This window comes from Eptatretus burgeri, chromosome 3, assembly GCF_056783735.1.
Source record: "Eptatretus burgeri isolate ZD-2024b chromosome 3, Ebu_testis_v1, whole genome shotgun sequence".
Classification (NCBI taxonomy): domain Eukaryota; kingdom Metazoa; phylum Chordata; class Myxini; order Myxiniformes; family Myxinidae; genus Eptatretus; species Eptatretus burgeri.
Genome location: NC_140963.1, coordinates 118008972 through 118028330, shown reverse-complemented (window position 1 = coordinate 118028330; position 19359 = coordinate 118008972). Strand labels below are relative to the sequence as shown.

The following is a 19359-nucleotide window of genomic DNA, read 5'->3' as shown; positions in this document are numbered from 1 at the left end:
CTCTGGAGCTGCTTAATCAATTTCTGTGAAACCTCACGTTTCTGATCTAGTAGTGACGGTCAATACATGTTTTAAATTTCAACTTGATCGGACCCATGGTCTGACAGCCAGAATTATTTAATTTCTTGAAGTAGGTATTTTTGATTTTTTTTTGATTTTTTTATTTTTTGAATAAGGCTCACTTGGTTGTGCCTGGATGGGTTTGAGGGTAGAGGAGTAGCAGCTGAAATGTGAACCCTATCCAAGTTCCTCCTGATGACTTCATCTTGGCTTTTTGCTTGTTTGGGTTCCTTCTGATTACTCCAATGCAGGACTGTACCTATTTAGTCTTCCACTTGATTTGAATGGAATATATTTTAATCCCATTCTGAATTCAATTGAAAAATCAATAATAATTATTAAAAAAGAACGTCATGGGTCAGGGTCAGGTGTCCGATCAAAGCGAGGTTGCATCAAAGTGGTACGTATTGGTACCCAGTCATCACGACTGCCAACCAGCAGTGATAAAGTAGCAGTTCGAAATATGTCTTATTAATTACGTGCCACACAAAATACATCACACAAAAGACATCCTGTTGAGGGTCTGCCATCTCTGATTGCTTCTTTCTCTAATTTATTTTCATTACCTCTGTCACCGAAGGTGAAGGAGGTTATGTTTTCACCCCTTTCTGTCTGTTTGTTTCTCTGTGCACAGGATATTTCAAAAAGTTGTTGACAGATCCAGATGAAATTTTGCGGACAGGTTGGGTGTGTGGCAAGGACGAAGTGATTAGATTTTGGTGAAGATCTGGATCCGGATCAGACTACTCGAATTTTTTAATTAATACTTCATCATTGAGAGATAGGGCCAAAAACGATATATCGCAAGATATCTCAAAAAGTTGTGGACGAATTCAGATGAAACTTGTGGACAGTTTGGGTGTGTGACAAGGAAGAATTGATTCAATTTTGGTGAAGATCCGAATCCGGATCTGGATACGAGAATTATTTAATACTTAAAGTGATTCTTCACCATTGAGAGATTGGGCCAAAAATGATAGAGTACTGTAAAGCATGATGTTTCAAAAATGTATTGGGCTTGATATGTTCTCGTGGATCAGGCATTACGTGGCAGAGATATGCGCTCTACCAAGTGCCCTTCTAGTTTAAAAAGTGATTCTTCACCATTGAGAGATGGGGCCAAAATGATATATAGCACAATATCTCAAAAAGTTATGGATGGATTCAGCCGAAACTTGTTGTACAGGACGGTTAGGTGTGTTACAAGAACAAGCTCATTATATTTTGGTTAAGGTCAGGATGCAGATCGGGCCAATCAGTGGGATACAAAATGTAAACTGTTCAGCTTGACAGAGGGATGTGCTCTACCAAGTGCCATTCTCGTTTTGTATTATTTTTTTAGGCATATACTGAGCATCTCTCTGTTCCTGGTGGTGGGAGTGTGTTCGCCATCATTCACTTCTTCATCAAAATGATCACCCTCTTCATCCAACTGTTTCTAAACTAATGATCCTTCTTCCACTCTGTCTCGTAATCCTTACATCTGCAGACGACACCCCTATAACGGAGAATCATTTGGGAGCAAAGCATCCGGCAGGATCAAAAGACGAGCGCGAAGTGGATAACGAGGGTATGGATGAGAGACTTTGGCGTTCTGTCATCATTGGAGAGCAAGAATTCCGCATTGACATGGTGGCAATTGAGCCGTACCGAAAAGTGCTGTCGCATGGAGGTAAAGTGTGTGTGTGTGTGTGTGTGTGTGTGTGTGTGTGTGTGTGTGTGTGTGTGTGTGTGTGTGTGTGTGTGTGTGTGTGTGTGTGTGTGTGTGTGTGTGTGTGTGTGTGTGTGTGTGTGTGTGTGTTTTTCTCTCTAAACAAACACCATCCTTAAGTTAGTATTAGTTACTGTTGGACCCCAACATTCTTGGTTTTACTATTCACGGACCTCGTGCATTCGTGGTTCATAAAAATGTGACCTGCTTCTACATTAGCAGTCCTGTGCTTTGTGTATTCGTTGTTTTTATCCCCCCCCGCCCCCCCTCCCCGGAGGGAGGGAATGGGATATTGTAATCTTCCGGTTGGTTACTTTGTGAAATCTTCGATTTTGTCAAGTATGTTGGCCTGTTCCGTTTGTTGGTTTGTTTGTTTGTCCGGTCATCTACAGCCCAAACGGCTGGACCAGTCGTTCTTAAATTTATGCACCTGAGACGGTCCTCGTCCAAACCCCGTCTTAATCGGACGAAACGTCATGACATGACGTCACACAACGTGAAAACACATTTTGGACATAACTAAGTGACGACTTCTGGTTGACGCCAAATTAAACTTCATCCAAATATCTAAATGATTACTAAATGCATCTTATTACAAATTACGCATAGTTTTTGCAAGCATATGACGTCAAAGTTTTGCCGATTGACATCATTAAAAATATATATATATTTACGCTCGTGTGCAGCCGAAACTACTGAAGCAATCGTTCTCAAATTTTAACACGTGATAGCCAATCTTGCTGAAATAGTCTGGGATCAAATCACGTCATAATCGCACTTAGGCCGAAGTCACATTTGCCACGGTGGCCGTGGGGTCTCCAAAATCTACGGCCACGAGCAATTATACGGCGGCCGCAGTATTTCCACGGTCGCCCAATGTAGCAGTCACATATGTTTTTATTTTTCGGGGAGCCGCATGGCGTATTTATAAATTGTGGAGACCGAAAACGTGGTGTTGCCGTACGGTCTTTGATTTGATCTCGCACGGTGACCTTAAGGGGGCCCTGCGGCGGCCATCGAATTTTCAAGGTAGCCTCAAGGTGCCCGCAAGGCAACCGCAGGGGGGCGAACGTGCGGCCAGACGGACGGTAACGAGTGGGTTCATTATTATTATTATTATTATTATTATTATTATTATTATTATTATTATTATTATTATTTTTACCAGTTTTTTTTTTTTTTTTTTTTTTTTTTTTGTTCGGCTTGTCGAATTGCTACGGCGAACGTAGAAATGAAAAAAAGTTATAACTCCGCGCTATAATTCCACGGCGACCTGACGGCCTGTAAAATATAGCCAAACGGCATAGGGCCACCCTGAGGCCACCGCAGAAACTCTGTGGCCACCGCACGTTTGTCAATTCAGAGGGCGTACGGCCACCGTATCCTCGCCGTAGAGCAAATGTGACTTCGGCCTTAACGTCACGACGTTACGTCAAAAAAGGTGAAAACAAGCTTTTGAACATAACTCTGTAACCGGAAGTCGTAGCGACTTCCTGTTGACGCCAAAACAAACTTCAATGGAATATGTAAATGTTTTAAAATGCATGGTAGTACAAATTATGCACAGTTTTCGCAAGCGTATGACGTCAAAGTTTTTAACTATTGGCGTGATTTAAAAAAAATTCTATTCGTTCTACAGGTCACAATTCTTCACCGATTTGGATGAAATTTTAACATCTGATAGAAATCCACAGTGCAAAAAGATATGTGACTTTTGGTGATGTTCAAGATCAGGATCTGGATTCTGCATCACTTTATATTATCGCCCATTATTAACCAATGGGGAATTTTGTGAATTACACATGGCTATTTCTCAAACAGTTTTGCACTTATTATATTGAAACTTATACTGTCTATTTATGCATGTAATATTAACAGGTGTACAAAGTTTGATCGAAATTGACCCAAGGTCAAGGTCAGGGTCACCCAAAACATGAAAAACACACATATAAAATACATATTTTTGTTTTGCAACATATTTCAAACCTGATAACGGGATCGTAAAGCTGGTTGAAAAGCAATGTTCCTAGGTATTTTCAAATATTTTCTATGATCAGAACGAAGGCAACAAGCACCGATGATAAGTTGTTGAATGTCACATCGTGGCTTTAAATGAGTTGTGAAAATTTTCAATCTGCTGCCGTTACCATGACAACGCGCGCCTGATAATTGTTATTTGTGACGTCACGTCATTTTATTAATGGACGAACAAATAAACACCACACATTCCATGACATTACAGCTTGGACCACCACACGGAAAGATCAACTAATTCGCCAAGTGTCGTGCTCAGCACGATTTTTCATTTGTCTGTTTGTTTGTCTGTCTGTCTGTCTGTCTGTTAGCAACTTTATGGCAAAACGGCTTTCGCAAACACTATCAAATTGAATCCACAGGTGGGCAATGAACCTTGGACGACCCCATTAACTTTTGGGTCCAATTGGATCAAAGGGCAAGGTCAAGGTCACAAAAAGATCAAAATCGTTTTTTGCTCATAACTTCGTCAAAAATGATCTGATTTACTTCAAACTAAGCTTATAGTGAACCTTATTCTATTTGTCACTTATAATCCTACCCAGTGAAAAATGCATATTTGTGAAGATCGGTGGAGTTTGAAGTTTTGGGGTCATGGCCATCCGTCAAAATTACAAATTTTCCATTAAAACTAAAACATGGTTACGAAAATACAACTTTACGGAAAAACGTCCGGCTCAAACACTGTTAAATTGTATCCACAGGTGGGTAATGAACCTCGGACGACCCCATTAACTTTGGGTCCAATTAGGTCAAAGGTCAAGGTCAGGTCACGAAAAGGTCAAAATCGTTTTTCGCTCATAACTTCGTCAATAAATGGGCGGGCTTTGTTGTGCCTGGCACCACTTGTTTTTTCATGTTTTCATAGTTTGTGTGGGCGTATTGATGGAGTTCTTTTTCGTGGTTTTTCCCGTGTGTATTTGCGGGGTTTTTCCGTGTTTTGTGAGGGCGTACTCGTGGGTTTTTTTGGGGGGGGGGTCGCAGGCGTATTCACGGTTTATTTTTGCGTATTCACAGTTTTTCGCTGGCGTATTCACGTTTGTTCACGGGATTTTTGATTTTCCTTTATGAATCATGAACCGTCAGGAACCTAACCCCATTTTTCCATTGGAAAAATGCCCCAACATTCGCGGCATTTCTCAGGAACGTATCCCCCACGAATGTCGCCATCCATCAGTATGCATTTATGATGAGATTTTTTTTTCATCGTCCATTTAACCTGATGTAAAACTTCTGCTGCCGGTTCCTAATTGAAGGATGTGTTGTTTTCTATTCTAACTCATCGACCTCGAAAGATGAGATGATTGTCAAGAATTTGACTTTAAGTTGTATTTTTGGCACTTTGTATAAACGTTTGTATCCGTTCCTCTTTGTTTTCATCCTTATAAACTGTGCTATGCCCCATGATCTGCTCTACCTTATTTATTTTACCTTGCTCTGTCCTTTCTCCTATTGTAGTTTTTTTTATTTTATTTTTTTTACTTACTCATCTTATTCTCTTCAAACATCTTTACTAACGATCAAAAAAACTCCAGGTGTCTCTTTTTAACAAGGGGGAAAAAACGTTTCTCTTATTATTATTATTATTACATGTTCATTCACCCATATTCTGTAATGCCTCTCCTACTCACAAAACAAGTCATGATCACATCCATTTTTTCCTTTCACCTCCTCCAATACTTCCTGCTTCCAACTCGATTACAGAGCTACATCACAACTCCTGACTCGCACATACAGTCCTCAACAACTCGACACACTCATCTAACCCTTGTTCACCTTCGAACACCATGAAGTACGCATTGCTGAACTTGGTTAACAGAAATGTGATCAAACCAGCAAAAAACACATCCCGTCCCTGCTCACCTTCACCAGTGTTCTCCTGTCGGTACTTCCTCCTCTCTCACCTTCTGGTCCATCAATATCGGTGGTCTGCGCTCCAAATTCACACATCCGTTCATACAGGCTGTTGTAGCTAAACCAGATATCGTTTGTCTAATGGCAACATTTATTCCACAGAATGTTTTGGACTCTTTCTTTGTCTTCCTGGTTATTGTCTCCTTCACTCTGACGAGCCTAATTCTCTTACTGGTGGGGCTATCGCTGTACATGGCCTTTTCTCCCTCAGTCATAATCTGTACCCCTCACTGGTCACTCCCAACGCCATGGAGTACGTTTGGATTGTGTGCCTCTCCTTAACAATGTAGTGTTTCTTTATATGGTCTATTGTCCCCCAATTCTGATGACTCCACAAACATTGACACACTGCTCGCTCTCCACTCACCGCTGTTAGCTCTTCCTAATCTGTGGAGACATTCAATTCCACCATGCCAGCTGCCTTGATGTTGACTGACCTTCATCGGTATATAGCCTGGTAGTTGTCATTCTGTGAAGCTACTGGTCTTGGTCTGTTTCTTTTCTGACACACGTCTCTCCAAATGGCAACCATTAATTACTGCAACCTGTCATATGAAACTTTTACTCCTCCTCAGCTCCTCTGACCATGTGTGGCCATCTTTATGGCAGTCATCAGAGAACCCCTGATATGCAGATGTGTATAGCAATTTGGTAAAACCTATTGATGTGGCTTAACATCCGCTCTCTCTCTCTCTCTCTCTCCAGTCAAGACAGGTCCATTAAATCAGCTCCAAACATTGACTGCTCCTGGAATTTGTTTTACAACAGACTAATTTCTCTTCTTCGTAAGTTCATCTTTATATTTTTGTTATTCAGAGTCGAGGCTCATGCAAGAGTTAGAACATAGAACGGATCAGGACACAACAGAACAAAACGAACAGGAGAAGGAGAGAGAGAAACGCAACAGTGGGGTTGAGAAACAAAATAGAGAGAGATAGACTCCAAAGATGAGGGATGTAAGGAAGAATGAGGACGAGGGGAGAACACAGGGCATGGGACAGGTTGGATACAGAAGCAAATTCTGAAGAATGAAAAACAGGAAAGCTGGAAAGAGGTGGGCTTGGGGAGAGTTAACAGGTGAAGAAAATATGGTTTTGGAGCGAGGATGATCTGAGATGGTGGTGAACAGCTGTCTTGAAAACCTGGAGGGAAGAATTGGATTGAAGAGAATGTGCAAGTTGATTCCACAGATGGGAGAAAAGAGGAACAAATGAGTGGAGATGAGCAGTGATTCTGGAGTTTGGGAGTTTCACCAGAAGGGGGGTTGATGGTGGACCACATGCACCCTGCATAAACCTTGAGAGGGGAGTTGGAAGGGGGGGGGATGACAAAGCACCGAAATAGCAGAAGGTGCAACATCAGAAAGGAGGTGGTAGAAGACCGAGACCACCGATCCGTCTGCGATGGAAAAGTAATAGGCCCATCGACTCAGTTTTGCCACGGGAGATTCCAATGATCTTGGAGGCCTTGGTTTCCATGGCATCAATCTGAGCAAGGTGGGAGGCAGGGGCACCAGCCCAAATGGGGAAAGCAGTACTCCATCAAGCTGCGGATGAAGGCCTTGTCTGTGGATAGGAGTTCAAGTTTGCAAAGGAAGGACCTTACACGACAGAGGATGCCCAGTTGGTGAGTCAGCAATCTATCCCACATTCATCATTGTCTTTTGTTTTGTTCATATTTAAACCGAGTTATACTTGGCTTGCTTCAATGAGTTAAGTCATATTTTGCATTTCAGAAAGGCTTTTTAGATCCAGATCGAGTATGTCATAATGGTAGTCAGTTCGGGCAGAATGCGCTGGGGTGACATGTGGCACCGATATCCCTGTAAAATAGCACAAGGCTCAATAACTGTAACGATACTGTGGCATGGCATCTAAAGGCCACCAGAAATGGCGTTGTCTCCAGATATTGCTAAAATATCTCCACCCATGGGAAAAATAGGCAGGCAGATTGAGCTCACAGCTTCGTATTGTCATCGATCTTGATGGAACGCTCCAAAATAAAAAAAGTCCCCCTTATAATCTGCACGAGTCCAGCATGGAGCGGTAGGTCCAATCTAGCACAAATATGTCAAACAGTAATTGGCCCCTATTCGCTTGCAACTCATTCGTCTTGGGCTAAGCTTGTGGACCATTCAGGATGGGAGCAGAGGTGCTAAGAATCCCTGGTTTGAGACAGGCGACCTTTGGAACTTAGAGGTGCTACATAAAACATTACATTCATACGAGGAGATGATGGACTACTTCAGTTGGAGGAGGAACTTGAAGGAATAAATTGGAACATTATAGGACTTAGCAGTTAGAGAAACCGCAATTTTTAGCACTTGAAAATGGTGAACACTTCCACTGCATCGGTACAGAAATCAAGAACACAGCGGGAGTAGGATTCATTATCCATCAGTCAGACAAAATAGTTAAGTGAAGTGAAAGGCATGAATGAGCATCTGGCACAAATCACATTGAAACGAAGTAAGAAATACAAAGAAAAGATCATCTAAGTACTGTGTGTGCACCGACATCAGCACAGGAAGATGATAGAGTGGAAAAAATATTCCTTGGAACAACAGACCTGCTGAAAACACAAGGAAGCACATGACAACTTTATAGTAGGTGACATCTTAATAGTGGGGCAAAAGTTGGACACAAGCTGGATGAAAATGCATTATAAGTAATAGGAAACTTTGGTACACGTTCATGGCATGAAAGGAGATGCTCAGTGGATTTTGCAATCGGCAATAATGATAGAACACATTTCAAAAGAAAAGTGCATCGAGAACGTTGCCAAGGAGGAGTCCGAATGGTGATACCAAAAATGAAATTGATGTCATCTTAACGCTTAAATACGTAAAGCAATCTGAAAGATTATTTCAGAAAATACAACACAGAAAAGATTATAGGCAAATGATGGAGGACAATATAAGCTTTAGGAATGAAGGGAAAGCTATCTGGGGTGGGAGCCAGGCAGTGGGGTGGACAATCAGACAGGGAAGGTGGAAACAGAAGATCATAATAACTCTTATAGGCAAAAACTCTCTTGGGGGAGGTGACTTGTTCATAATGGGACTATGTACCAGTGGACGGGAAACACCTGATGAAGGCTCCTATACTGGATAAGGCTCCTGTAATCTGCATCCGGACCTTCACCAAAATCTGATTGGCTTCTTCTTGTGACCTACCCAACTCATCCACTGAATAATCCATGCACAACTTGTTGATGTATCATGTTATGTATCTTGACAGACAGGGGTGAAAACGTAGCCTTCGGCCCCTTTTGGTGGTGGAGGTAACTATAGGAGAGCAGCTACTCCAGTGAACTCCATCAATACTCGAGGTGATAAAAGTTGGGAAATGAAACGTGCATTGAAAGAAATGAAAAGAGGAAGGACACAAGGACCTGATGATATACACATCGATACCATCATGGACGGGGATGAAATGATTGCAAAGGATCTCTTTATGCACAGCTTGTACACAACAAGGAAGAGTTCTACCAGAATAGGAGGCAAAGATGTTGTTGATTCTTTTCAGGAAAGGAGACAAAAGAGATCTTAAGAACTACTTATACCATCCGATCAGCCTACTGCTTCACTAACAGACTGGAATACACTTGAGATAGCAACTATGCACGAGAGCAAGCAGGTTTCAGAAGTGTTATACTTCACACCATGGACCACATACGTACACCAAATCAATTGGAAGAAGTGTTGAGAATACAACAAGCCTCTCCGGGTTGCATTTGCAGATGATGAAATGACATTTGAATCAGCCCTGCAGGTAGCATTAGAAGCACTACACCACCAACTGCACTACTAGAGTAAGACTTTTGCCAACTCCTTTCTGCCGTTGAACCATCTGCCCTCTAAAAGAGGAACAAATGAGTGCTAACCTCCACTCGTGCGTTCCTCTTTTTATCCCACCTGTGGAATCAACATCCACATCCTCTACAATCTCATTATACCCTCCAGGTCTTCAAGACAGCTGTTCACCACCATCTCAGATCACCCCCCCATCCAAAACCATGATGTTTTATACCCCTGTTAACCTTCCCCAAGCCCACCTCTTTCCAAGTTTCCAGTTTTTCTCCTTCCTGAGAGTTTGCATCTGTATCCATCTTGTCTATCCCCTGTGTCCTCCCCCCCCCCAATTCCTTGCCATGTTATGTCTTGATCCATTCTAATTCCGGCTCTTCCATGAGCCTCGATCTTGTATAAAAAAAAAGAGACCTCATAAACACAGTGAATCGATTATAATAAAGGAAGTAAAGCAGGGAGATGTAATCTCACCAGGTCTCACTGTTCAAACCTTTTACTTGTGGCTTGCAGCTTTAGCCAACAACACCTACACTACTTCACATACATGTAGACACCCAGCTTACCTTACACGTGACACAATTACCCAACATTCCCGTTCGGCTTGCACTGGATCAGGCTGTTAGTAATTTTGACGGATTTCCCACGTTCTCCACTGCAGCCCGAGCAACCAGGGAAAACGTTTTTATCATGTATTTGTTTGAATGCTTCATTCATGACGTTTTCACATTTTGTTCTTGTATTTGCCGAATTCCGTCTGGTGGACTTTTTTTGGCCTTTCAGAACACTTTAAATCTGCGAAACTGCAACTTCCTGTGTATTGGCATACGTCTGACTATGTTCAATGTCACCGATGAGTTCGGTGCTGTGCTTGGTGACTAAACTCAAAGACCTTGTTGAATTGATTTCACAATAAACCTGTCCCCCTCAAAACCGAACCGCAGGTTATTACGGGGAGGGACTAAACGCCGTCATCGTATTCGCAGCATGCTTCCTGCCTGACAGCCGACAACCCAACTACGGCCACATAATGGAAAACCTTTTCCTGTACGTGATGCCAACAGACATGCAACACCACATTTAGTGCTATCTTCCGGTATTTTGAGAAGCATCTCGTTTCTTCACTTTTTTTGTACACTGATCACTACTTGTGCTGGACTTGCACTCATTGATGAGGCTTGTAGAACACGCAAGGTAACAAAATGACCTTCACACACGAACCTGACACGTAGCATGGAACTCTCTATTAACATGCCTCTTCATGTCCTTGAACCATGTGACGTATGTTAAGGTTTGCCTGTGTAGCCGAAGGTATCCAATTAGTGGGTGACATGTGAACCCAAAGGAGTTTGTTTATTGTGTGGGAGCTGCTACCCATACAGCAATCACACTGAGATAGCAAGCATGAGTGTAACCCTGTTGTGAAGGAGTCTCCGAGAGAAGGGCAGACCATTTGCTACCTACCCACAGTTGATGCCTGAATTTGGAATTTTGTTCAGGGGTGCCTGTGGGCTGGCAGGATGGCCTACAGGCATGCACACTTGCCTCTGAGCTATCTAGCCTTGGATTAGAATCCCGACCGAGCTATAAACTGTCATCTCAGTGTTTCACAGGCAAGATTCATCATCAATTCCGTCCCTCGGATGGACGTTAAACTTGGCGTTCCGTCTGCCGGCATGAGTTGCTGTGCATTAAAGATCCCACGGTGTCCTTTGTGAAGAGTAGGCGAGCTATCGAACAAATTACAGATTCCTGCTCTAACCTACGAAGGGCATTGCATCAGCGGCACGGCCATGCCCTCAGCCAGGATACGACCCCACAGCCTTGTGCTGCATACAAAAGAAGAGGTGCTGGCAATAACTCACCTACTCTTCTTTGATAGATACCGGCTAATGCTTGTGGATGGGATACCCAGCTGGACGTCCATCCGAGGTAAGGCACACTCCATGGTGAAACTAACCTGCCTGTGAAGCAGCGCTCTGCCAATTTAAAGTCAGGTCGGAATCAAACCCAGACTAGATGGCACAAAGGTAGGTATGCTATCTCTGCATCATGCTATGAGACCATGATATGGGTAAAAATTTCTCTGAGCCTTTCACCACGATAAAAATAAAAAATATTTGTACCAAGCTCCATTGCATTGATCTTAATTAATAAATTTTGAAAAAAAATATGTGCATGACACTGATTATTTATTTCCTTTTTTTTCAAATCTGGATAGGAAAAGAAGCAAACTAATATGGAACAAGAAGTAATTCAAGTGAGTTTAATGCGATGCACACACGTTTTACAGGTACGTAATCAGTACATTGGAGCTTCTTGTTGCTGAGAATTATCTGATTGTATACCTGAATGGAGCAACACCTCACCGACGGATGCCGGGTATCGGTTGGCTCAAACGGTGTTACCAGATGATAGATCGCAAGTAAGTTCAACTGCTCACCCTTATTTTGCATGATCTTGTTGTAATCATCAGTTCATTGTTCTATTGTTCCATTGTCCAACTTGGGATAATGTATTTGAAAGAAATAGCGTTTTGTTTTGTGCAATTTCTTGTGATCATTTGTAAGACTTTGAGGCTGCGGAAAAAAAAAAAATTTGAAGTTGTAATCCCAAACTTCAATTGTTGGTTTGGAGGTGGCCTCATGATGATGATAAAGGACCTGACAATTCAGACACTATCGGTTCAAATATGGCTGAATGAAGGATTGGGATCCCAAGCTTCAGGAAACTTTCTGCTGAGAATTACCGTCAGATTGTTCATAAACATCTAACTGGCTCACCAATGACCTTCAGTGAGGAGTAATTTGCCTACCTTGGATGGTATGGTCCACATGAGATTCCTGTCCATGCTTTGTGGTTGACTGCTTGATGCCTTCAAAGTAACTTGTGATGAGTCGAGGAAAAGCAGCACAGTCGACACACCCAAACCGAAAAAGAATGCGTAACCACATTTATTTAACATCACATGGTGCTTGACATAGCTCATCAATGTAAATGATAGTTTCCTGGAATAAACCTGTACTTTCCTTGTAAATGTATCGCTTGGGATGTCTGTCAACAAGAGGAGTGTGTATTCACGCTGGTAATAAGGGTGACATTGCTGTTTGTACACTACTGCCGTGTTGTGGTTTATCGCCCGATCGTCATGTGTGCAAGCAGACTTCGGAAGAACTTGAAAGTCGTGCTGATTGTACACCCAACGTGGTTCATTCGGACAATTCTTGCCCTCTCGCGACCTTTTATTAGGTATGGTCCCAATTTCTGTGCCATCTTTCACGTGTACTTCTGTTACATTAAGACACGAAGGTATTGTTTGTCTCTCCATGGGAATACTTGTTTGAGATACTTTAAGGGCAACTTTTCCATAATTGCACCTTCTTCCAAGGCCATAGAGGGTAAGCTGCTGGGTTCATCAATTTACTGTGTGATGGTGTACTGTGCTACTTGAGCCAGGTGGTAATTGTTACACACAGTGCCTTGATCTTATGATGTGCCCTCCTTTGTTTCCCCAGCTCCAAGTTCTACAGCAAAATACGTTTGGTGCACAGCTTGCCGAGCCTGGCTGTCATTTTACCACTTGAGCAGATTCAAATCCCAGACTGCATCTGGCAGTGAGTTTCACCCTCTTAACTCACAGCTTTCTTTTTTCATCAAAGCAAAAGAGGCAATAACATGGTTTTTGCTCCAATGAAGGGTTAATGCCTGAAACAGCAGTTTCTCCTTGCTTCCCATGGCTGTTGCATACCTCGATTAATTTCCTGTTGGTTTCAGCCACTGACATACTTTTGTATAACTTTTAATGCCCCCCTCCCACTGGAAGTGGTGACATGCCATACACACAGTACTTACATAAAGAGAATTGGGGTTCTCCCCATCCTGAACCCCCAAGTCAATGAATCTTTTTTTCTTTTTTTTAACCACCTCAAGCCTTCCCAGGCACATATCCAACCCTTCTGTGAAATTGACCATTCTGCAAGTTATACTTTTATATTTCTTTATAATTCTATACAATTACGCCCCACTGTATGTTTCCTCAATATACATAGTTTTGCTTATACGTCGTTGCCAACATGATAGCAACGTACTACTTTCAGGAGTCGAATAAAGGCAATGAAAGCCATTGACAACATTGGGGAGTTGTGGCAGGAAATTACGTCGTCAAATATGAATGGCGAGTGACGAAAACTCTGGCCTGGAATGAATCAACAACTGACGAGGATTTGAAGAGACAGTCCGAGAAATTCAACGCGACATTGTGGGGCTGGCTATTCAACATATGTCCGACGACATAGAGGAGGCGCACGTGGTGGAGTTGCTCGAATCCCATAGAGAAGACTTTTTCCAATGAGGATCTGATGCAGCTGGACCAATAAGCTTTATAGAAGAGGGTGTTACTGTAGAAACACCACCCCTCAATCGATAACTAAAAACATTATCAGAGGCTTCTGATCATATGGAAGCAATAAAGGCAATCTTCAGTGAGGATGATCCAAATGGAGAACGCAGCTCAAAGGTTAACAGGTTGTTAACTGATAACATTGCTGACTTCAAGGAGCTGTACCAGTAGAAGAAAAAGAGAGCTGTCCAGCAATCATTGGATAAATATTTTAAATGTACAGAGAAGAATTGTAACAAACTCAGTTTCATCCTCAGATGAAAGGTCAGACAATCTTGCCCATTTGTCTGAATTCCACCAATCCACACCCCAGCAGCCTTCTCTATAAGCAAGCTCTTCAACCATCTCAGGTGAGTTTTGCCTTATTTATACAATTTATTTTGTGTTTCAAATTTAATTTTAACTCGTAATGCGAGGGTCGGTACAAAAGTAATGCCTCTAATTTTTCAGTTCGTAACCGAAGCGTCGTAGGAAAGCTGCGTGAAATCACACTGAAAGGTTTGTATCTCCCACCCATTTTAAGTTGAGTGGCACTGCAATCGGTCACATGACGACGTCACACCACACTTTCAAAATGGCTGCCAGGCTCGTTGTGCGTATGAAGCAGAGAACAGTTGTGGAATTTCGTACTGTGGAAGAGGTTCCTCCAGTGGATATTCATCGGCGTTTAAAGAATGTGTACGGCGACTCTACCATTGATGTGAGCACCGATGGATGTTGGGCACAGCGTTTCAAGAGCAAGGAAACCAAATGACGACGAGCCTCAATGTGGTCGGCCTGCAAGCGCAGTGACACCGGAAAACAAGAGTCTGATTGATGCCTTGCTGGTATAATGGTAATCGAGCTACATATGTATGCACTTTCGCTGTATTTTTCATTGTAATAGGTGAGAAATAACATCAGCCATTACTTTCGTACCGACCCTCATAATCCATAATGTATCAATTTTGGAACTTGATTGGCTTTTCTTTTCTTTTTTGTGGAACATGATTGACCAGAAATGTCCCCCAGAAACTTAACCCCTATTTATATCATCAAGTCGATGTTAACGTTTGCTTCAATCAACGTACTTTCACTTCGTCACACTTTTCAAGAACTTGGCCTGGGAGAGACAGAAGCTCTTCCATGAGCCTCAACTATATGTACAACAAAAAAAAAATTCTCAACATTAAGTGTGGCCTCGTCTCTCGATGGAGGGCGGTTATAGTCGGGCTGCATTTGGTGATAGAGTGTATTGTGGGTCTTAGGGTTGTAAAGGATCTTAGGGCTATGGAGGGTTTCAGTGGTCTTGTTGGTATTACGGGCTTAAAGGTTTTTCAATAGTATGCAATTAATACACCTACTCACGTTCTGTGCGGACAGACAAATCGACAAATAGGTCCAAATGCCCTCTCCTCTGGTGAGGGTAATTAAGAGGTTAAATTAAACGACACTTCTCATGAGATGACAGAATCTTGCAATATGTGATGGACATACAAACATACGTTACATTTTGAGTTCATTAGCTCATTATTTCACCACCTGGATGGGAATTTTTTTTTTTTTAAAAAGGGCTCCATTCGTTTTTGCGCATCAATGTCATGAATGATGCTGAGTTTCAAAACGATCCATTGAGCCGCCTTGGAGGAGTAAGGAAAAAAACAATAATAATAATAATGTTCATGGACCCATTTGCCTGCCTGAAGGACGTCACTATGGCTTTAACAGCTCATCTCGACTTTGTCGTAGACGAGGTAAAAACTTTGTCATGTAAAAGTTGCCATAGCTGAGTAGTTAGAGAGTCTGGCTCGTAAGCAAGTGGATGCGATTTGATTCCACACAAAGCAAAGTTCGAAATTTTTTTCTTGTTGGATGTGAAAGAGCGTTGCGCACAGACACCGCTCCTTTAATATGCATGTTTATATATATGACACATAATGTAGCATACTTGCCATATTATAAACACTTCATGCCCAACAGGTGTTACCATATAAGGTATAGCATCAGTCATTAATTTTTATTTTTCATGATCATTCCATGGCTTCCCAAATGTCTGTGTGTGCATTTCATTCATCCACATTGTTATCCCCCTGCTTTTGTTCCCTTCTCATCAAAGGTTTGAGGAGCGACGCTTTATTAAAAAGAAAAGAAGGTAAAAACCAAACAGATTCATAGGCATTTTAACCCCTTCCCTGCCATCATTTCGTTAGCCTCCCCGGTTTATTTCATCACATCGGTCTTGCGTTCATATTTTGTGTGGCAAATTGGCAACGCTCTGAATGACTGAAATAGAATAATCCAACACCAATTTGGGCTTGTATTATGCAGTGGCCCTGCCAAAATAAAATGACCATCGGTGATTGCAAACAAACTATTTTAACAATCTGTGATGCAAACAAAATACATCATATTGACTAGATACTACAAGATTAGTATCTGTAGCATGTCCTTTTGGTATCATGCAGTGCTTGAACCCATGAAAGCATCGGATCATTGATATTCTAGGACTGCTGTTGGCTTCATGGTTGAGGTGGCTGACTTCAGATCTTAGGGTCTTGAATTCAAGCTCCTATCAGGCCGTTGAATTAATACCAGGCGAGTTGACTCAGCCTGTCATCCTTCCGAGGTCGGCAAAATGAGTACCAGCTTACTGGTAACGGGGCACTGCATCAGCGGCCCAGCTACGCCCCCAGAAAAGAATGCAGCCAAGCAGCCACAGTCTGCATACGAATAAATAAATAATTAATATTCTTTACGACAGCCTTTCGGCTAAAGGTTTTGCCAAACGTGAAGTAGATTTTGTTGCCGCTCTTGCACATTGCTTCGCAAAGATCGTATTTTCCACAACTCCAGATCATACAAGAAACAATTATCAGGCAAATATGCAAGTAACCATTGATTACCATTATATGAGCAAGGCATTTTGCCATTTGGAAGAATTACTGCAGGGAGATGGTGCCACATTTCCGTGTGCCCGGATGAGAACCACCTCTGCCTGGAAGAGGCGGAATGAACTGCATTTTCTTCCCCGAGATGCACAGGGTCCCAACATGAACACCATCGGACACGTCTGGGAACATGGGTCAGGGGTTGCAGAAATTCCGGTCTCTGCGAAGCAATATGCAGGGGCTGCAGCAAAATCTACTTCGCATTCGGCAAAACCTGGAGCTGAAACGCTGTCATACAGAATATCGATGATTTGATGCCTTCACGGGTTCAAGCACTGCATGATACCAAAGGAGGAGAGGAGATTGGGACCATACTCTGTGCAAAGCGTTGGTGCTGCTTAAGCAGTCTCCTTGGCTATTGGGCACGATCCTGGACATGTCGCCTCTCCGACACAGTATACCAGCAAGCTGGCACTCATTTTGCCGACCTCGGAAGGATGACAGGCCGAGTTAACCCCACCTGGTATTAATTCAACAGCTGAGCGGGACTTGAACTCAGGACCCTCGGATCCAAAGCCCACCACCTAAACCATTAAGCCAACACCAGGGATATACCAAAGGACATGCTACTAGATACTAATCTTGTAATATGTCGTCGATTTGATTGTTTGTATCATTAAAAATAAAGTTTGTTTACAGTGATGTTCATTTTATAATAGCGGGGCCACTGTACATCATCCTATCAATGGTATATTATCTGAGAATACTCACAAACGTACCTTCTTTTGTCTTACAGGCTTGATGAGGAATTGAAAGAAGCTGCAGAAAGCAGGTAATTTGTCGTTCTCACATGACTGAATAATTTATGCCTGACATTGCATGCATCATGCACGTGTGCCTTGTATTCCCTTCCCTGCAGCTATTTATTGTGTAATATGATTGATTAGTGTCGTGCAGCACGCAATGAATTTTGCCGTTGTTTGTCCATACTTGTCAAATATGAATGGGATTGAGACGTGCAGTACATTTGGTGCCATCAAAAAATACAAAATGTACTTTTAAAGAAACTTCATCGTTTATAAATAGGCTTTAGCGACAGGACAAAGTGAGAATGGAGTAAAAGGCAGATGAGTTACTTGAACGTTATGCGGTCGAGCGCATACCTGCATCGGGCTGATCGGTTTACGTTTTGTAACGCACTGACAGGCTGGATCTGAATGCAGATATAAACCAAGATCTAATCGGAACTGTTCGTGTCACCGACCTGACTCGTCCAGCATGTTTTGTCATAACTCGTCCACAACTTTTTAAAATATCTTGCTATACATCGTTTTGGCCCCATCTCCCAATCAACGGTGAAGAATCACTTCAGAAAATAAATTTTAAAATTCTGGAATCCGGATCCGGATCTTCACCAAAATCGAATCGATTCGTCCTTGTCACACGCCCAACCTATCCGCCAAGTTTCATCCAAATCCGTCTACAAATTTGAGATATCCTGCTCACAGACAAACAAACAGACAGAAAGGGGCGAATGCATAACCTCAGTCCACCTTCGGTGGCAGATGTAATAAAGCAGGAAATTTAACAAATAATGATGGTACTGTGGTCGCAAGCTGCGATAAAAGCCGGTTACAGGCTGAAAGGAGCATGTTTATGAGCTTGATTAAACCTTACTGATTATTTTTATTTGACATACGATTCGATTTTTCATCATCGGTAATAACACCCGACCCAAACAAGCCAATGGAAATCTGACAACACACCTGGGCAATGTATAATCAGCAGAGGCCTGCAGGCCTGATATTTTAGGCACACCAGAAAACCAAGATAGTGGCCATGTTGTCTTGGCTGGTTGCCATGGTGGGTGGAATCAAGCGAGAAATGTGGGAGTAGTCGAGTTTTCTTCTTCACTTCCATTTATTAGCGGTGAGGTCTAATGATATCAATGTTGTGTCCTGCCTGCCTTGACCACAATGCTCCTTCACTTCCCCCTGTCCTCTCCACTCTCGAACCAACCCCACCTTATTGATATCCCTCCTCAAACAATCTTCCAATCTCAACCACAGTCTTCCTTTTCCTCCGACCTTACTCCCTCAACCTATCCACTTTGAGCCACATACTCTTCTCCCATCCACATCACGTGACCAGCTCATTTCAGCCGGATTTTTACCAATCTCCTCCCCCAGCTCATCCATCCTCCTGTTCACCCTCTTCACTCCTGCAATCCTCCTGACCTGACCCAGTTGTTCTCGCAGAAATAAGAACAAGAGAGAAAAGTGGATGACAAATTTCTCCAATCTAATTCTGACGGGCACTCGTATCCAGAGTTGGAAAACACAGGTTATTTCAAAATATCTAGACTTTGTACTATAAATGTCTGCACTGCCTAATGGGTAACAGCTGACTGATGACGTGCAATCATTCCATCCCAAGCGAACACCATCTGTTAGGTATTAACAACACTCAACATCTCCCCCCTCTCTGTTATTTAATTAATTATTTTCTGAAATATTAAACATTGTCTACATTTTATTGAGACGCCCTTTAAGCCGCTGTCACACTT

The 19359-nt window shown here is 42.4% G+C and overlaps 1 protein-coding gene across 18 annotated transcripts in view; it reads left to right on the top strand.

Moving 5' to 3' along the window:
• LOC147030812 (protein prune homolog 2-like) overlaps positions 1-19359 on the top strand; it is a 124630-nt gene that overhangs the window by 76979 nt on the left and 28292 nt on the right. For 14 of the 18 annotated variants that reach the window (XR_015056517.1, XM_085875256.1, XM_085875263.1 and 11 more), the window contains 7 exons: positions 1550-1732; positions 10472-10574; positions 11821-11952; positions 12690-12776; positions 13043-13141; positions 16022-16057; positions 17590-17625. Coding sequence is in view for 16 of the 18 variants with exons in the window: in XM_085875256.1 (XP_085731382.1) it covers positions 1550-1732; positions 10472-10574; positions 11821-11952; positions 12690-12776; positions 13043-13141; positions 16022-16057; positions 17590-17625 (676 nt within the window). In the remaining 2 variants the exon portion in view is untranslated. The remainder of the gene's footprint in view (positions 1-1549; positions 1733-10471; positions 10575-11820; positions 11953-12689; positions 12777-13042; positions 13142-16021; positions 16058-17589; positions 17626-19359) is intronic. The other 4 variants (XR_015056518.1, XM_085875257.1, XM_085875261.1 and 1 more) reach the window with 2 other exon arrangements.